Source organism: Mugil cephalus, chromosome 3, assembly GCF_022458985.1.
Source record: "Mugil cephalus isolate CIBA_MC_2020 chromosome 3, CIBA_Mcephalus_1.1, whole genome shotgun sequence".
Classification (NCBI taxonomy): domain Eukaryota; kingdom Metazoa; phylum Chordata; class Actinopteri; order Mugiliformes; family Mugilidae; genus Mugil; species Mugil cephalus.
Window position 1 is genome coordinate 6,832,615 of NC_061772.1, and position 19,156 is coordinate 6,851,770.

The 19,156-nt window shown below is 42.2% G+C and overlaps 1 protein-coding gene across 1 annotated transcript; it reads left to right on the plus strand.

Moving 5' to 3' along the window:
* Positions 1-52: 52 nt before the first annotated feature.
* On the plus strand, positions 53-19,009 carry alx4a (ALX homeobox 4a). Its single transcript, XM_047580116.1, has 4 exons — positions 53-1,105; positions 10,732-11,051; positions 14,584-14,712; positions 15,156-19,009. The coding sequence occupies exons 1-4, from the start codon at positions 754-756 to the stop codon at positions 15,474-15,476; spliced, it is 1,122 nt and encodes a 373-aa protein (XP_047436072.1). The 5' UTR covers positions 53-753; the 3' UTR covers positions 15,477-19,009.
* The last annotated feature ends 147 nt before the right edge of the window (positions 19,010-19,156 follow it).

A 19,156-nucleotide genomic window follows, 5' to 3' on the forward strand; every position in this document is an offset into this window, starting at 1 on the left:
CACCTGTGGAAGTTAAAAGTCCTTTATCGTGACGGATCAAAAGGATGAGTTTGTGGATGAAACAAATAAGTAAGATTCGAGTGACGCTAAATTTCGTTTCAAACTATAATGAAGCCACTTTTAAACTCAAATTCAGAAGCCGCAGAGTTGGATGTGAGCACAATGAATGTGAATGTGGACGATTTGCCCTTGATGAACCATTACGAATGAAGCGTAAAATCGTGCCCTCTCCGCCCCAGTGCCATCACTCATAGTCTATATTCATATCCAAATTGCATTAATGTCATGTGTTAAGACCCCCGCCCCTATTTTGCAAACTTTTTTTTTTTTTTTTACCAAATAAGCGACCTTACTCGCTCGTGTCATCGGCATAATCACTTGGGAAAGGTCTTTAAGGCAGGGGATCTTGGTCCCATTCTCTAAGACGGGTTTGTGTAACTCTCCTCAAACCTGAGGGGGAGTTTGGAGTGTTTGGTCAACGACAGTGGTTCCTGGAAAAGATCTGAATCGTTTTATAACCAAACCCAGCTGCGGTCTGGTGTGGGCTGCAGTCTCTGCGTGCATGCGCGCGCGTGTGTGTGTGTGCATTCTCATTTGAATGAGGTAAAGAGAGAGGAAGGGGTTTCTGCGCTTCCCTTTCCAAGAGAGTGATATAGAGAGGGAGGGAGAGAGAGAGGGAGAGAGAGAGAGAACGAGAGAGAGAGAGGGGAAAAAAAGTTTGGTCTTGTTCTCCCCTTGACTCTTTTTTTAGGCATGAACGCCGAGACCTGTGTTTCATACAGCGATATGACATCCATGGATTCATATTATAGCACCTCTGCTGCGCAAGGTAGGGATCACCAGGCGGACCTCTTTAGGACATTCCCAGCTTCTGACACCAAATACAGCCCCACCGCCTTCCTGCCCAGCAAAGGTCAGGCTTACGGAGAAAAGTCCCGGAGCCCCTTCCAGCAGGAGTGCCAGTCATTGGATGCCGCCACAGCTGGGCAAGGCACTTTCAGCAAATACCACCTCTTCATGCAGAGGTCTTCATGCAAAACACCCCCCGAGGAGGACAAACTACACCAGGAGAGGGGACACAACGGAGCGCTCATCCCGTGCTATGGTGAGTGGGGAAATCAGGACGAGGTAAAACGACGGTCGTTAAATCTGATGAGTGTTTTCATCACAGATGAGATTAACTGGTTCGAAACAGCAAAACACGGTAGAAGTTAAGAAGTAGGTCATGCAACAGAAGTCACTCCATCCATTCGGGGTGTTTTCTCTTTTTCTGAGTGCGTCTGGGAAACATTACTTATATGACTCCATATGCGACTCCCCATTTTATTGCACATTTTTGGACCTGTCAGTCACTGCCCGATGATGCACTTGTTACCACATGCAGGTATAAAGAGTTTCGATGCAAAACCTGGACCTACTGGTGAGCTGTAAGATGTCATATCTACGACTTTCTGTTTGGGTGTTAAATGCTTCTTGGTGAGCTGGTTGAGAAAAAAAAATCTGATTCCACCTTCTGTCATGCGTGCAACCTTCTCGGGCTCATCTGCAGACTTTTTCGCCACAGCAGCAGCGCAGGGCATCACAACTCCCAAAGACGCGGCACAGCAGTTGTGTGCGTAACACGGTTAAGAAGAGGCGTAATCTTCCCGACTATCAAATTGTCTCTTTGGCCATCAAAATTAAATTAGGGCCCATTTAATGCGATAATCTGCATTACAATCCTTAATATTGGAGTTGAGTCGCACAATTGAATTAACAGGTTTTCAGATGGCACAAATAGTGAGCCCCAAACTGATAATATTTTCATTTCGCTGCGCCGTCTGATTGGCTCCAATTAGATTTAATTGCGCGGAGGCGCTGCTGTGATGGGTGAATGAATGTGGGTGCGAATAAAACTCTGACCCTCGTTAGGCAGGCGGTCACTTTTAAGCAGCATTCATTGGTGTTTGTTACTCACATGAAAACACAATTTTCTCCGAATTAAAATACGCAAGGAGGGTAGATTTATGAGAACTGCTTTTCAAACAGAGGCGTAACACGCATTTGGCGGCAATATAGCCTACAACAAAACAATATGAATTGTGATGGTTTGACCGTAACTGCTTCTCTGATTGATCATAAAGGAGAACACACTCGGACACACTAAATAAACTAATGTGAAGAAGACTAAAAGGAGAACACCGAGGATGGACATCATTATGTCATCGCTATTAGTGATTTTTGTACACGTCTTCAGTCACAACATTTAGCTGAAAACAAAATTAACAAAAAATGACTATTATTTCTTAATGTAAATCGCAGCTCCATTGTTTTCACCTTTATACGAATAGCACGGCCAGAATATCTGACTGAAGTCTCATTTTACAATTACATAAAACGAACAATTTTGTGACCATGTGACCCACATAAATACTGAATTCACATTTTCTTATTTATTATTTATTTACAAAATAAGATGTTTAAATAAATTATTTGAGTAACATCATTAGACTTTAGATGGAAGGACGTCGTCTTATTCGCTTTAACGCACGGAGCCGTCACAGCATTTTTATTGAATTAATTATTCAAACTGGTTTTAGTAGAATTATATTTTAAGGATTTTTTTTTTTTTTTTTTTTGACAGTTTTCGGATATTGGCCATCTAAAATCCACTTTACAGCTCCATAATGTCAAGAACGGAGATTAATCTTTTCAGAAGTTTCTGCTGGTTATTTAAAAATGGTTGTTAAGTTTTTATTACCCATTAACATGGACACAGATCCGGTAAACTTCAGATGGAATAAAAGTTTTATATTTGGTTGTAAATAAGCCGCAGTTAGACCCTGAGTGTGAACTTCACCTTTTTAGTCGGGGCCGTGAGGAGAAAGAAAGAAAGAAAGAAAGAAAGAAAGAAAGAAAGAAAGAAAGAAAGAAAGAAAGAAAGAAGTCTTTCAAAAAATCGAAATGTTCAAATTCTTCTACATCACTCAGGCTCAATTTCTTTATGTATTTATTTATCAGTCTGAAGAGAGAAATGATCTACTATTGCCTTAATATATTCAGTCCCACCTTTGTTGTGAAAAATAGAATAAAATTTTAAGTTCATGAAGTTAAAATACACGATGACTGAAGGAGACTGAAGAAGGCAATAAAATAAAATAAAATAAAATAAAATAAAATAAAATAAAATAAAATAAAATAAAATCAGTGATAACTCAGATGTAAAACCGTTTGCTTTTATTTCTCCGCTCACAGTAACTTACCTCCCAGAGATTTTGTGTGCATTTTGCAGACGCGCAAATACAACCCTTGCGCATTTTAAACTCCTGAGAAAAACTTGCATAACCTTCTTTGACACGGGGCCCCGTTTTCCTTGTGATTATCGCTGACAGGAGCTTTATTTCGACTTCTACTTCTACACCAGTGACAGACATAAACTGAAGGCAGCAATAAAATATTCTAAATGTTCCTTCTGTGTGAGAGAGAGAAAAAAAAAATGACAAATAATTCCTGATGTTTGTACAGGAGAATTCTGAACTATTTCACTCACTGAATCATTTCTTTTATCCAACCTGCACTGTACGCATCCCGCTGTGTAGTTTGAAATTGTCAGAGATTTGCTGTGTTGTTATAATTTGCGGCTTGATCCGATCAGTCAGAGGTGATGTGATGACTGGTCTCAGAGCCGCCTGGAGAGCAAGCTGCGAGCTATAACTGAGACATTTTTGGCAGATGGAAAACAGCATGACCGTCTAATGAACGTTTACATACATTAGAGTCACTAAGAACATAGTTATGATGTTTATACTCAGCATGCTGCCAATCATGTCGTTACATGAAATCAACAAGGCAGCTCTTGGAGCATGAGCAGCTTTTAGCTCAGGTTGAGAGCAGACAGCATCAGAGTGGAACTGAAGGAAAACGGATGACAAAGAAAGACTGGAGGCTGCTTTAAAGCCATAGAGTTCTTCCCCAAAAATAGAATAAATTACATAATAAATTACAAATAAAAATCCTGCAGCTAGCACTGTAATATAATGAATGCAAAAACGTGTAAACTGTGGAAATCAAGTAAAATGTATCTCTGAAACATAAACAAAGAAAAGCCTCACAAAGTAGAAACAGCAAACAAAAGCAACGGACTTCAAAAAAATTAATAAAAGTGGTGTGATGCATTTACTCTGGCAAAAACAAAAGTTCATGGCGGAAGAAACAGGGCCTTGAGGATGATTTAATCTTTGTGATCCTCCAGAGACAACACACTTCGTCTTTTGAAGTGTCCGCGTCTCCTCTCAGCGTCTGTGCGCTGACCTTTAGCTCGGCTTCCCTGCCCTCGTCTGTTTGGAGAGGAGGGCGAGTTTTCCTTCGTGCACGCAGCAGCCGAGAAAATCCATTCGAAACCCCCATTTGAAACCCTCTGGTGGACAAAAGACAGCTTTTTGCAACATTTGGAATTGCACTTTTACGCAGTGGACGTTTAAGTGCACCATTAAAAGGAAGTATGTTGCTTGATGGCGTCAACCTATAGGCCTCAGGGCAATGGGTTGGCTATTATCACATCTCCTGACGCATTCCTGGTGTAATTTGAAGATATTAAAAGCTGTTGTTTATTCCCGTTTAATTCGTAAAAGATTTTTTTGTGAAATGTGAGAATTTGATACTGATAAATATTTAACACGCTATAGAGACAGTTAAACAAATGACCAGGGCAAACATCCCAGTGTGATTGCACTGCCTTGAGTGATTTTGTCACTTACTCATTCTTTTTTGTACTTTCCAATTTTTAACCCAACATCACCATTGTAGCCTCTCATAATGGCCTTGTGTGGTGATTGGTTCGGGGCGAGGCGTAATGGGAACCAGTCATGCAGCCCAGACAACTGAGGCACACTTCAGCAAGTCAATGACATGAGTGGAGGTGACAAGGACTCAGGATCATTTTACCATTTAGTTTAAAGTTTGGCAGGGTAATTTACATTAGGCTCAGTTTGCACGGCCGAGTAAGAGCAGAAGGGCAAAAAGGCTCATAGAGTCCAGGACTTCCCTGAACCTTGAAAGTGAACAGTCAAACCAGAACCAGGACGGCAAATCAGTTCAGAATTATTTTTACCAACTGTAGATGTGTAAACCGTTTTGCTTAGGCTCAATCAATATGATGTAAATTATTATATATTATTTTTTTAGCTTTTAAAGTTGTGTTACTTGTGCACAGCTAGAGTTTCACCAGTGTTGCAAAAAAAGATATACAGTCCCATTTCTGTTTCTTTGAGAAATCTTTTATTTACTTTCCAGCCGTTACTTAAAACTTTTAATTCCTTTAAATTGATGATTTAGTGAAAGAATGTGTTTTTAATGTGAACAATTGTTTTGACAGTTTGTCGGTCTGTCACACTGCTTTTTGCCTGTTACTAATTTTCATGGGTGAGGCATTAAGACAATGATAATTTACTTATAGATTTCATCGGAGGCTGAACACGTGTATATCCGCTGTTAGAGATTAGTGTGCGAGGCTGACAGAATGTGGGTTGCGATTTCAAAACTTGCGGGATTGCTGCAGGAAACGTTAGGATTGATGTCTCTTGGAAGTTGGCTCATAGAAACTGGTTGTAATTTGCGCTCTCACATCGTTGTTTGAAGTTTTTGATTTTCGCTTCCTATCTCCTCAGGAGGAAGACACTGTGTTGCATTTTCTAAACTGGCTTGTCGAGCAAAGCATTTGCCATTGTTGCGTGCACGACAGTTTTTCCCACTCGGGCGGAATGCTCTGCTTCGATTAGACAACAAAAACACAAGATGGAGGAGACTCTGTTTTGCTCTAAAGCAGCCAGGGAGAAACATTTGGGAAAGAGCTGGTGGAATTGAGAGTGACACACCAAGGGGGAGAGTGTGAGAAAGACAAAGAGTGAGTGAGAGGTGATTTATCAGTTGTTGGATTTATGTTTTATATATATATATATATATATATATATATATATATATATAGTCTGAATTTTGCAAAGCCTGCAGAGATGGATCCCGGCTCTTATCATTCAGCGGGGTTAAGTCTTAAGGTCGATGGCTACCAATCACAATAACAAGTAATGTGCTGATGACTTCTGAGTTTCTATGTGTGAGACACATCCATTGCTTCCAATGCAGAAACAGAATCATAATGTACTGCGTCTGAGAGAAATGTGTGTGCTTGTGCAGTCTTACATTTGTGCTTTGTCCTAGAGTGATGTGTGACTCCACCTGACATTACAGCACGGCCCCAAGCTATTCATAGTCGTGTTATTTGTGCTCTCAGAAGAGACAAGGATATCAAGAACAGGACGTAGACTCAGGGCTGTTTGCATCTACAGCAGTGGCAGAGGAAGTATTGGCATATTTTACTTTAAGCAGCTATAATCAGTATTTCTTCACTGGCAACATATCCTGACAAATTGAAAACAATGTGACAGTGTGAAACAGAACATCAGAGAATCAGTCATTGCTTAATGTCAGTGTTAGTTCACTCTCACTGTTAATGTAGCGGTGACAGTAAACAAGAACAGACATTTCAGAAGAACTATAAACCCCGTGTGCACTACCTGATTGTGAAACACAGCAGTCAGACAAAGTCAGCTGGGAAACATAACAATCCTCAGGTAGAGACCAAAACCAGAGCAAAAAAGGAAATTTGGAACTTACATTTGTCAAGTTAAAAGCAACTGAAATGAATGATAGTGTGCTTAAAAGTGTTGGGTGTGTAAATAGGAAACATAAAAAGTCTGCCGCACTTACTTAAAAGGTAATGACATGATAAATCTATGTTGTGTCTACAAATCGTTTTTGCCGCTGCCAGAGGCCAAGGAGACCCTTTCAGACCTATTATTTTGGTTTATGTAAAAGAAGCATTTAATGGTAATTATGGTAATGGAGATTATAAGCACAACTTACACATATCACAATATTCCATGTCTGTGATATACTGTGCAAACTTGTGGTAATACGAATAAGAAGTAAGAATAAAAATCTTTTTTTTTTTTCTGTAGAAATGAAGAAGTTGCGACTTTTATAGCTGAGCCAAAACAAAACAAACAGCCAAAAACCTTATAAATATATCTGATGCACTCCCTTCTTTTCCCCTGTTCACTTTGAGCAGCATGTTGTTAATCTTTCTCAGTCACCGTGTGGTGTGTAATTTATAGTGTTTCCTCTTAACACAGTGAGCTGACCCCAGTCATCCCAGTCAATAAAGAGGCAGGGAAGGTGCCCTGTCGCTTTACAGCCATTTAAATTACACTTTGATGTTGCCCCCTCGTTTTCAACTGTGAATTATTAGCTGTCTGCGACGTCTGGCCTGCCATCTTGGCACTGACGGGCGTCACAATATACAGCGTGTGAGCCACAGAGAAATTACGGCAACTTTCAGCAACATGAATGTATCAAAAATAAATATTAAACTGGAGGGATAAAAAAACTGGGACATATATTTAGGTATTTGCAAACTGTTATGAAATATATACTGAAATTTTCATGTGGAAATTGCCGCTCAGTTCTGATGCACTTTCGGTGCATTTCATTTCCACAGACCTGTCTCTGGGCTCACCACACGGAGCTGCAGGCACGTCTCTCTCCACTGTTCACAGTAACTGGAACAGATGCCGACTGTTTGAGCCACTGCAGAGAAAATAGAACATTCTGTGGTCGCAGCTAAAACATTTTGCGTGCCATTTTCATCTGTAAGAAAGGAAAGAAAAGAAATTTGGTTGGTGAGTTTGTCGGACTGGTGTTGGGCTCTACATGCAAAAGCTCAGGTGTTAGCTTAAATGAGTTGTGCACATGACCATTGTGAGGTTTGAATGAAGCATATGTTTTTTATAGTCGTCTTCCCCGCCTCCATCCAAGGATCCTGACAGACACTGTTTTCTTTAAGGCTTTCTTGTGCTCTCCATACATGTGGCGTTCCCCACAGGGGGGCTCTCTGCTGTTCATATTTTGCCGAGTTGAAGAGCCTCATGACTACAACATGTCGCATGGATAGCATGCGGTGGACTGTCACAATATTCCACTCTTGCCAAAAAAATAGCAGTGATGCAACATAAACAACTGCCTTTGATCAGAGCGAGGCCTCATGGTTTTGAATAGCCTGACAGCTCTTGCTTTGGGGGTGTCGGCCCGGGAAATATGATTTAATAACTGTTTAGTATTTAAGCCTGGATAAAACACATTTGCTCCCTTCAAGCTCAACAGGATGTGTTAGTCATGGACAGTGAGGCATTAGACACGCAGCAAGCACTCTCAACCAAAACACAGCTCTTTAGCCCGAGCCCACGGCCAGCTTTGTCAGGCAAACATCAGAGGAACGTGAGCGCCGCTACTCACGTTGGGCTGAAATGCATTAGGTCTTATGCATGTGTCATGCGGTAGGGTTCAGAGTCAGTAAACTCTCTTGGATTGCAGAATAAATTAAAATAAAAACAAATACAACAACTTTTGTTGTTGTATTTGTTTTGCCTTCTGCACTAATAGCAACCTTGGGGACGGCTTTAGTTGGAGTGAATAAAAATAGGCTCAGTGCCACTACCGGACCTGGGCAGCAAACCTCAATTCTACTTTAGTGCTGACCGCTGCAAAAAAAAAAAAAAAGAAAAAAAAAGATTTTTATGTGTGTAGTAGTTTTATTTTACTTCTGTATTTATTTCTTAATATTTTCTTAAAGATGCTTGTTTGGTATTCGTCAGGTATTATTTTGATATTGATGCTGACAGGTATTACATCGGTCAACATTTAAGAGAACAACGTGGCAGTTACCTCTCACTAATACTGAGGCCTCAGTAATTTCATGACATAAAACGCATTTATACTCAACCATATGTAGAGTTAAGTATTAAATGGTCTGTTGTCAGCACGGTTTCCATCTGTGGAGGTTTTGTGTTTCATAATGAAGGAAGATTCAATTTCAGCAATAATTTTAAACATACACGGGGAATATAGTTTGGACTAAATATTACGGTGTTGGTACAAAACAGACCTGTAGATCGACGCTGATGACGTATGAGCGGAGTAAAATAACATCAACACAGCAGTTTTGAGTCCTTCTCTAATCACATCTGTGATCTTCAAGCAAAACAAAATAGGGTCAAGTGTTACATAATGACAGAGAAAGAGACACAATGCGTACTTTCAAATCACAGAAATCATGTACAGGAATAATAGGCCTGATTGACAAAAAGCATGAACTGGAAAGATACACTTTCTGCAATGTAGGGAGAGTCAGTGCCGGACAAGCTATCACTTCACCTCACCTTGTGGTACGTTACCCAACATGGCTGTGAATCGAGGGTGGCCGAGTGCTTGTGAGGACCCGCACATCTACCGGCTCTAACTTGACAAATTGTTGGATGAGCAGATGGGCCGAGATGTCCCGAAAATAACCTCAAGTGAGACGCCACTAGATTAAACCCGGGAGACACACTTTCAGCCATCGCAACCCCACGGTGGGAACGTGCATTAATCGATGTGTTTACAGGGGCAGCACCAGAGGGACAGGAGCTGCCAGCTCAGACACTGGCAGAGACAGTGGCTGCGAAAATGTGTGATCAGAGAACCGCCTGAGGTTTTACAGTTAAACTGCAGCCACAGTGGAAGCAAGTGTGCGTGCGACAGAAAGAGAAAGCGTGACCAAAGATCTATATCTCTTTTTGCATGACTAGAAACTACTTCACAGGGTTTTAATGTTGACAGTGTTTCTGCCAGGTGACTTTGCAGCCCTGTGATAGATTTTTACCACATGCGAGACTGATAAACAGCATCTGAGTGGAGGACGCAGAGAGTGGTGTGTGTGGGTAGGCCATAAAAAATCTGCAACTTTCTGTCAGTCTCAAATTATGGCAGGGTTTCTGTTCTCCAGAACATCACAGAATGATCTACGGACTACAACTGGATCCTGTAAGCAGCCGGCGATCCAGACCATCTATTACTTAGAAAGACAAACACACTGACACACATGCGCAGCGCTGCGCACCGACGCATTTCACAATTGTCACAGAATTTCCTCAGAGACAGCGAGAGATTCATTTGTTCCACCCTATTGAACCTTGTGAATCATCATATTGATCCTACAAATAAATCATCAACTATCAAAGCACTGCGAGAAGGGAGTGACATGGATATTGTTATGGATAAGTTTAGCCCAATAGAGGCTCAGCAGCTCTTTCCTAAATTTGCGTTGCATCTGGATGGCACTCACAAAACGAACAATGTTTGTGTCTTATCACTGTTGTACTCTTTTATTTGGAGGACGTATTGGATTTAATTATTGAGATGATTCCGGAAAGCTGAAAAAGCCCACGGTGCTGTGTGGCAGCATTTCCTAAAACTCTAAATACCAAAAGCATTTCAAATGAAGTGTTGCACAAAAGTTTGAAATCTTTGAGCAAGGTGCCAAACTAGGGGAGAATAGAGGGACTTTTGAAGATTGAATGCGAGCAGCCTTCCCTCTATTGTTTTATTCACACAGAGAGTCCCCACATGACTTAAATCAGTGAAATGGAAGCCTTAAATCTTGAAGAACAGCAGCAGGAAAATGCATTAAATTCACATTCATCTTTTTGTGCTTTTATATCCTGTCCTCTGGAAGTGACAAATGTTTCAGAATCGTGTAATGACTTTCCTTACGTTCGTCTTCAATTAGATTCACAAAGACCTTTGTGTTTTCCACCCTTTCTGTCCTGGACAAACAAACACGTACGTCCTTTGCCACATTTAATCTTGTTCCTATCTGTGCAGGTAAAGACAGCTCAGGTCTGACAGACTCTGATTTGGCCCCGGACTCGGACCCACCTGGAATGGACACCAGATTCCTCTCTGTGAAGGATCAAGGTGTTAAGGCGCCCTCTGATAGGCCGCCGGGCACTGACTTAGCGTCCCCGCTGGACAAGGCAGACGGCGGAGAAAGCAACAAAGGCAAGAAGAGGCGCAACCGCACCACCTTCACAAGCTACCAACTGGAAGAGCTGGAGAAGGTTTTCCAGAAGACGCACTACCCTGACGTCTATGCTCGGGAGCAGCTCGCACTGAGGACTGACCTGACCGAAGCCCGTGTTCAGGTAATGTGGCACCCTCAGCGACTGTGCGTTGGCAAATATCGCATAACTCAAACCAACATTTCGTTATTAATTTCATGTTCGACGAAAAAAAAGCAGCGATGTTGGCGATGGTCCCTGTGCAGCTACACGCCTGTCCTACCGACAAGCAAAGAGCCTTACAGCACAGTGTTTAAACAACACAGCCTCATGGATCCCTCAGCATCTGCAGCTCTGCAGAGATAACGTCACTCTCAGAACAACATGAGAGATTTATCTAGTAATGTGGGAGTCGGGGGAGAGAGTGGGGGAGTGGGAGCTAACAGAGGCCAAGGGGCCCAGGGGGCTGAGGTTTGAGCTGTCTGGGCCTCATATGTGCAGTTTTAGGAGAGCAGACTTTCATCCACATATGAGGAGACTCATTCGATCGTGTCAGCGGTTCATTTCTTCAGTTTAGTCTCATTCATTTGTGAAGGCGTTTCTGCCTGTGGTGTCCTGAGGTACGCAGCATCGCGATGACCTTCTGACTCGATAACACACAAACTGGTCACGACTGCTGTAATGCATTCCAACATTAGTGGCCAGAGACCGTTCCTCTATCATGTCTGTGTGTGGTGTCTGTATATGACCGCCAAAGCCCCTGGATTTTCTTTGTTTTTCTTTCATTAACATCCTGTTCAGACAAGAATGTGTCCCTGCTGTGGTCTCCAGAGTAGGTGTGAAATCTTTCCCATGGGCTTTGAGTACATTGGCAGTTGATATTTCCAGTCATATCTATTTAAAGGCAGTTTTCACTCAAACTTTGCACAGATTTAATACTCTGGCTACTTTTTTGATGTGTGCCAGCCGCGTACAGGGGATGAGATAAAACCCCATCTTGATCAGCTGGAGCAGAAATCGGTAAAGCTCCACTGTGAAACACAGGAAGTCTGAGCAGCCACGAGGTTATAACTCAACCCTGTGAAGGTATGCTGCTCCGCTCTGCTGCTCGTGCTATCACAGACCTGCCGGCTTCAGATGGATGCAGCTTTACAGCGCTCGCCTCTCCCTGCGGCCCTCTTAAACACTCAAGTTTAAAAGATAAAAGACACGAGATGCCTTGTCAGTCAGAGAACAGGGCTCTGTGCTCTGTTCGGGTCATTCACACGCAAAAGAACTCACAGCTCATCAATTCGGCATCTGGAATGAAAAAAAAAAAAAACTAGAGAACAAAGCTCTAGCACTGTGAAAAGCTTAACTTTTAATGCATTTCCATTTAGTAACAAAAAAAAAAAAAAAAAAAAATTCTGCAAAGGGTAATAGTAAACCTGCCTGATGGTTCTTACACAAAAAACACGGGACATTCAGTTCAACAACTTTAGGGCTAGGAGCTGTTTGCTTTTTCAGTCTCAGGGTTTCAAAGGAAGAGAGTACGTTCAGATCTGAGTCATGCAACTACATGGGAAGGTCAAGGGTCAAGGGTCTCAATAGCATCACATCGCTCAGATTTGCTGTTCTGTTTGTCCAGAGAGCCGACATGGCCTCTGATGTGGGGTCTGCCAGGTGTCCCTACAGTTTCTAGGTCCAAGCGGTGAATGAAAGATGAAGATTTGATCAACTTAACTGCAAAGGTTCAGTACTAACCTGCTGGAATTAATTTTGTGAGTTTCTGTTTTGATATATCATATTACAAGACAAACGTGCAAAGCCATTTAAGGCTGACTTTCTGGTCAAAACAATAAAACTCAGCTATTTTGAGTTTTTACAAGCAAAGATTTGAAATGGCCACTACTTTCAGCTTTGTAATTATGGGAACTTGGCTTTATATCACTTATTTGATACTGAACGGAAATCTTTTTTTGTTTTGGAACCCCTAAAGTTAACAATTACGAAGATATAACCAGAATTTTGACAGACTCTTGGATTTGTAGACAATTAACCAGCGCCTTGTTAGACCTACTATTAAATATATGAGAACAGAGACGGAATGAGACCGACACTGTTAAACACAGGCTGAGTGTGGGCACCAATGTAGAAAAGCTTGTAATTGCTCAGTCTGGGTCGCAATTAGCATTAAGGCAGACTTAAAAGATATGTTACTTTTTGTATCAGCGCTATAGTGTCCTCGAGTTACCTTTAATTGATATAGGAAATAAGAAATCATGTGGTGGAGGGTTTTGTAAAAGTGAACAAACTTACATTTAATGAAGAACAACACCGGTCCGAAGTGTTTCAGGGATATTATTAGTGCTTTGTGGGTGTTGGAAAACTGAAGCCAGGCTCAGCCTTGGATTTCTTTCGACTTGGTTTGGAAGCTGACATGAGTGACAGCAGAGGTGGGTTATCAATCCTCTGAGCCAGTCTCTCACTTCAAAGTGTTTTCAGCCCCATACAGCTCTCCTGCTGGGGCCAGTTTGGTATTTCTCTGCTCTTTCTCTCTGGGGCTGTAACATAAATAAAGCCTCATTGAAAGTCCAGCAGCTACTTAAGCTGTCAAGGTCTTTACCAATTACTGTCACAACGCAGTGTGCGCAACACAAAAATATGTCCTCCCTGTATAATAGCCAACAGACTTGGCACAAGGTGAAGACTGAGCAGATGAGAGTAACTGGCAAAGCGCTGTAAATTGGGAATAGACATAATCACTGCAATCATAAAGCAGCTTTTTTTAGAGAGAGGCAGTGATCTGGTATTGGATTCAGAGCAAGATATAGTACAGAGGATGATGGATGAAGACATTAAAGAAAGAAGGAGTATGTCCTCTGCTCTGTGTGTTTAATTTAGCGAGAGACACACTCTCAAAGCCAGGAGTTTTAGGCTCCAGGAAATTAAAAAGGAAAATGCAAACAAACCCCCCTTATAATCTTCTCCCTTCTCACTTTCCAATTTCCTAGATTGCCTCTTTTGGTTTATACTGGAGCAGAGAGCAGGTACACAAAACATGAGAGATCACATCAGAAGCAAGTCAGAAAGAAAAAATGTCACTGCTAAATGTGACCTGAAGTCAGTACGGTCTGGTAGATGCACTTAGTGAGTGAAGAGCTGTAGTGCAAATATTTAAATTTTGACACAGAAGACAAGCAATGAAGGTGACATGTTAAGCCAGCAGGAGACAAATGAATTTAGATTACTTTCACAAACTCTGATTGTAATTCAAACAAACTAATGCTTTCAACCTACACTGGGTTCAGATCTAGATGTCAGAGACGTTTACACAAAACAAAAAGCATCCTGTTTCTCACCAGACAACAAATATGCAAGGGCGAGATGGACGAGATGTGTTTACATTTTATTTTTTGTGATGTTAAATGAAGTGAAGGCTGCAGCACTTTGCTTGCAGGCTATTTTCTTCTCGTTGTTATCTGTGAAATATCCTGACATATTCTACCCGTTCGCAAGGTTTTTTGAAAAGGATTTTCTTTTGACTTGAGAGGAGCGTTCCTGTTTAAGGTTTAGTACAAGAATATATCGTCCTCTGATTTCGCCAGCCTCACATTTATTGCAGACCTTGTGCCATCAAAGTGAAGATAAAATACTGCTGCCAGTGTTGTGACACTCACACAGCGTCCATCTGCAGGTGTGGTTCCAGAACCGGAGAGCGAAGTGGAGGAAGAGGGAGCGCTTCGGCCAGATGCAGCAGGTCCGAACTCACTTCTCAACAGCTTACGAGCTTCCTCTTCTAACTCGCCCTGAGAACTATGCACAGGTACAGATGGGAGTTCTTATGCACGTGTTAACCAATGTTTAGTCTCTAAAACCCAAATGTTCATTTTAGGGATCAGGGGTGACATTTCTACTGCTTTCATGATTTGTTTAAAAATCTTGTAATAAAAACAACAAAGGAAGCATTCCAAGAGGGCTATAGGTTTCATAGCTTTTGTTAGCTTTCACCAGTAATGACTGTTAGTGTAGACTAAAACCACATTTCTTATTAAAATGATTGTTACTATAAATTATACTTCAAGTGTGTAATTGGGTTAGATTTAGGTTGGCATTGTTAGGGGTCAGTTTAGTTTCAGGTAAAGGTTGGAGTCTTTGACCCCTGCTATATTCTAGCGTACACATGGGTTTTAGTTGGCACATGGCAAATACCACTGATTAGCTCATTTATAATGCCATAACATAAACAATATTGATTTCCCATTTCAGATTCAGAACCCTTCGTGGATCGGTGGCGGCAGCGCAGCGTCTCCCGTGCCTGGCTGCGTCGTTCCCTGCGACACCGTGACCCCCTGCATGACTCCACATCCCCACTCGGCCAGCGGGATGTCAGATTTTCTGGGCGTACCGAGCCCTGGTGGCCATGTGGGACAGGCTCACATGGGCAGCCTGTTTGGAGGATCTCCCGGCATGCCCACGGGCATCAACACGTACGATCTCAACATGGACCCTGACCGCAAGTCGTCCAGTATCGCCGCCCTGCGCATGAAGGCCAAAGAGCACAGCGCGGCCATATCTTGGGCCACATGATGTGTCAGTACGCGCTGCATGGGGGAACTGGCTGACCCCCTACAAATGTCTAAACAATCCCAGCATGGGCTGAGGAGGCACTAAAATCCAAACTTTAAAGGCAACAATGACTACCTTCAAAACTTGCTGCAATTAAATGATTATGTAAAGATAAAAAAAAAAAAAGAAAAAGAAAAAAAAAGAAATTTGGCAAAATAAGTGGTGGCATGTTTTCCTGTGCCTCTGGTGGGAGAAGACCATCATGGTGAGCCTGGTGGGAGCCTGGTGGGAGGTGGGTGATGCCGTACTGTATAACAGGAGATGCAGTGTAGGACGCTAAGAAAAGTAATTATTTCAAACTAATTCATGCACTTATTTGCTCAAATACAGAAAATTCTGTTTGTACAGCGCTTTCAATGTCTGCAGCTCTTCGGTTGGTGCTGTTTTATTCTTATTTAAATTTAAGTGTTATTGTTTTGTTTTTTTTTCTCTTGGTGGTTTGGATTTTATACATAGACCAGCAGGAATCCTTAAAAACTGAAATTCAGATTTCGTTTTTATATGCCTGGTAGATATTATTTTAGGGCAGTCCTTATCAGTATTAGCACATGTTGAACTTGAGTCATTCTGGTGCTAAGATCAAGCTTCAGATAATTTATCCGCCACATAAAGGGGCTTCTCAACACGCAAATGTTAAAACAACTCACTCTGGGTTTGTACAACAATAGGTGCAAATCTTGGAAGTGGTTCTACCCTATATAATTTAAAAGTCAAGCAGATGAAAAGTGGTTTGCTTAAGTGTGGTCAGGGCGAGAGATCCACCTGCCGCCCTGAATCAGCCTGCTGATGCCGAGGGAGAGGAAGAAATGGAGGAGGAAGTTGTGTGTGGGAGTGGGAGAGGGGGCACAGCAGGCCTGCTGCTCTCAGGGCTGAAGAGCCTGGGAGCGCCCGCTTCCAAACAGACGCCGCTCTGTTTTCAAGAGGACAGACTCCGAGTGGACACGACTCTGCCCCTTGCGTTTCTGGTCCCACAGGTTACACAGAGAGAAGTGCCTACTAGTCAGTCAGACTGCCAGGAATAACAGAGAAACCAGCAGCGGTCTCCTTTGAAACGGAGGAGGCTGGTGGAGATTACACATAGAGTGTTGACACTTTTAAACGCTGAAAGGATGTCAGTGTTCAACAGCCATTTCTGAACTTTAACGTGGCTGCAAAAGCCAGTAAACGGTCCCGAAGCAGCACTGGCATGCATGTTATTGTGTTTCTTTCTTATTTTTTTCTCATATCGCTTTTTTGTCAGAGGACATGCAGAGTGACCTCGATTTTTCTTATCAGCGGTTTAGATGTGGAAACACCACAAAAAAAGAAAGAAAAATAATAAAAAAAAAACTTCTGATCATTACACTTTGAAGACATCATTATGGTCAAGCAGATTTTGTAAGGGATCGCTGCAGCTGAAGAACTAGAAAAGACCCAAACTCCCAGATTTACTGTGTGAGAGATGGTTTTGGTCGTCTGATTACTTGCATATTAATTTGAGAGTTTGCGCCACTAAAGCGTTAATCCTGAGGCCGTGTCTCAGCAGGTGCATGTGTCAAAACATAAAATCTTCATTTCATCTCTTCTCCTAGTACCGCTTATCCTCACTAAGCTGTGACTGGAGGAGAGGCGGGGTGCACCCTGAACAGGTCTTAAATATTTAAATTTCTACAATCAAATAACTATCTGACACATGGGAAACCTGGGATTAGATAGTATTCCAGAAGTGCGCTGTTTGGTTTCTGAGGAGGCTACGACTCAATTCTCCACCTGAGAGGCTTCAGGGATGGTTTTCTTAACTGTAAGAAATATTTCTGTAAAGCTGAACAAGAGAGAGTGGTTGAATCTGTCCAAGAACAACCAATGTTTGTGCCTGTAGCCTTGTAATGCTTTGGGCATGATGCGCCGAGAGGATCAGTTTCTAGGAAGGTTTCAGCATGTCAAGATTAAGTGCCAAATGAGCTTTTCCTCCCTGCTCCTCTATCTGGCCATGAACAATTTGTCTGTGTTTGTTTGTAAACCCTCAGTGGGAAGAGAAAGGGCCAAGTAGAGGCTCGAGTGAGCTAGACCTAGTCAGGGATGAGCTCCACCTCCAAATCAGATGTTCCTTGGGGGTATCATTCAAATATTTATAAAGTAAACATAGTTTTTTTCCCCCCTGGTAACAGCCTTCTCCAGTGACAGAAACATCACATAAGGTTTTCCACTGTGGTATCATGAGGTTATACACGCTTTTCTTTGTTTGCAAAGCCTGATTTAGGCCTGAAGCATAACAAAAGTTCTTCATGGTCTCAAAAAGCGAAACCGATACCTTGTAGTGCACCTTGAGGCAGAGCAACCATTACGAATTTCCTAAACCGAACCACATTCACTGTCCTCCTGGATAGGTAAGGGGAACGAGTTACAGGCTGTAACCTGTCAGCAGAGCAGAACACCTCAACGTCGTCCAAATTACATCCAGTTTCACTATTCGCTCCGAATGCCAGGCGTGTCGATGCGCAGAGGACACATCTCAGAGCCGAGAGGGTCTCCTTGCAAATGTGAACATGGGGCCCCTGCGCTCTGACTGAGGGGTTGGACGGAGGGCGAGCCGCGAGGGCGACTGCTGTGTTCCGGTGTTCTGGGAAAAGGACAGTGCACACAGCTGCGCTCAGGGGGTAAATGCAAAACAAACATGCCTCACACATGCTTCCCCCTCAGCTGTCATGGCTCTGCTTTCAAAGATTCATCCCCCCCCCCCCATCACACACATTACACCGTGCCTCTCCCTCTGCTCACTTCCACTATGTCCACTGGCCCAAAGCTGCAGCCGCTCATCGCAGTGTTGGAGGAAGCCGACCCAGCAAGGCTTTTTAATTAACACTGAGCCGTGTGGAGGCTGAGGACTGCAGTGTTGTGTGTCAGGATGGACAGCACCGCCTGTCTTCAGCGTAGACTGTTCCTCTGCACAGACATACTGGCATTGCTCAGGTTTACAGAATACATACGTGTGCTTTTCTGCCTCTTTTTTTTTTCTCTCGTGTTTTTAAGCTCCATTGTTCTTGGACTTGTAATACAAGATTAGTTTCACATGAAAGCCTCTCCTTCCTGTATGCTGCATAACGCCAGGCTTGAGGGATGTCGTCATCATCCACTTTTCTCTCTTTCTAATACTACTGAAGTCAGGCAATCATTATGGGAGTAAATATAAAATATGTGTTGTTGTGCGCATGTGCATTTTTGGGCATGCTGAATGGATTGAAGTGTAATATGACTTACTAATTTTAATGCTCCGTTTTACTTCATGAGATGTTTTTTTTTTTTTTCAAGTATTTGTGAGTGTATCGCTTTTGTTGAATTCGTTATTATTGTATTTTCTGGTTTCCATGTGTTTGAACATTTTTTTTTTTCCACTTGATATGCAAGGTATTTTCCCCCCTTAGTTTGTATGGCTTTAAGCTCTCCTTTAAAATGAGTATGAATTTACTTGTGCTTGTGTTATATTTTGTGTGATTAAAATTCAATAAGTTATTGCACTTTGACTCAGAACTGATTTGTTATAAAATGTAATTCATGTTTCTAAATATATTTATTACAATTTCTTGCCAGGTAGCTGCGATGGCCGCTGCCTTGAGCTTCTCAGCAGACCATATATCGCACCACCACACACAGTACAGAAGAAA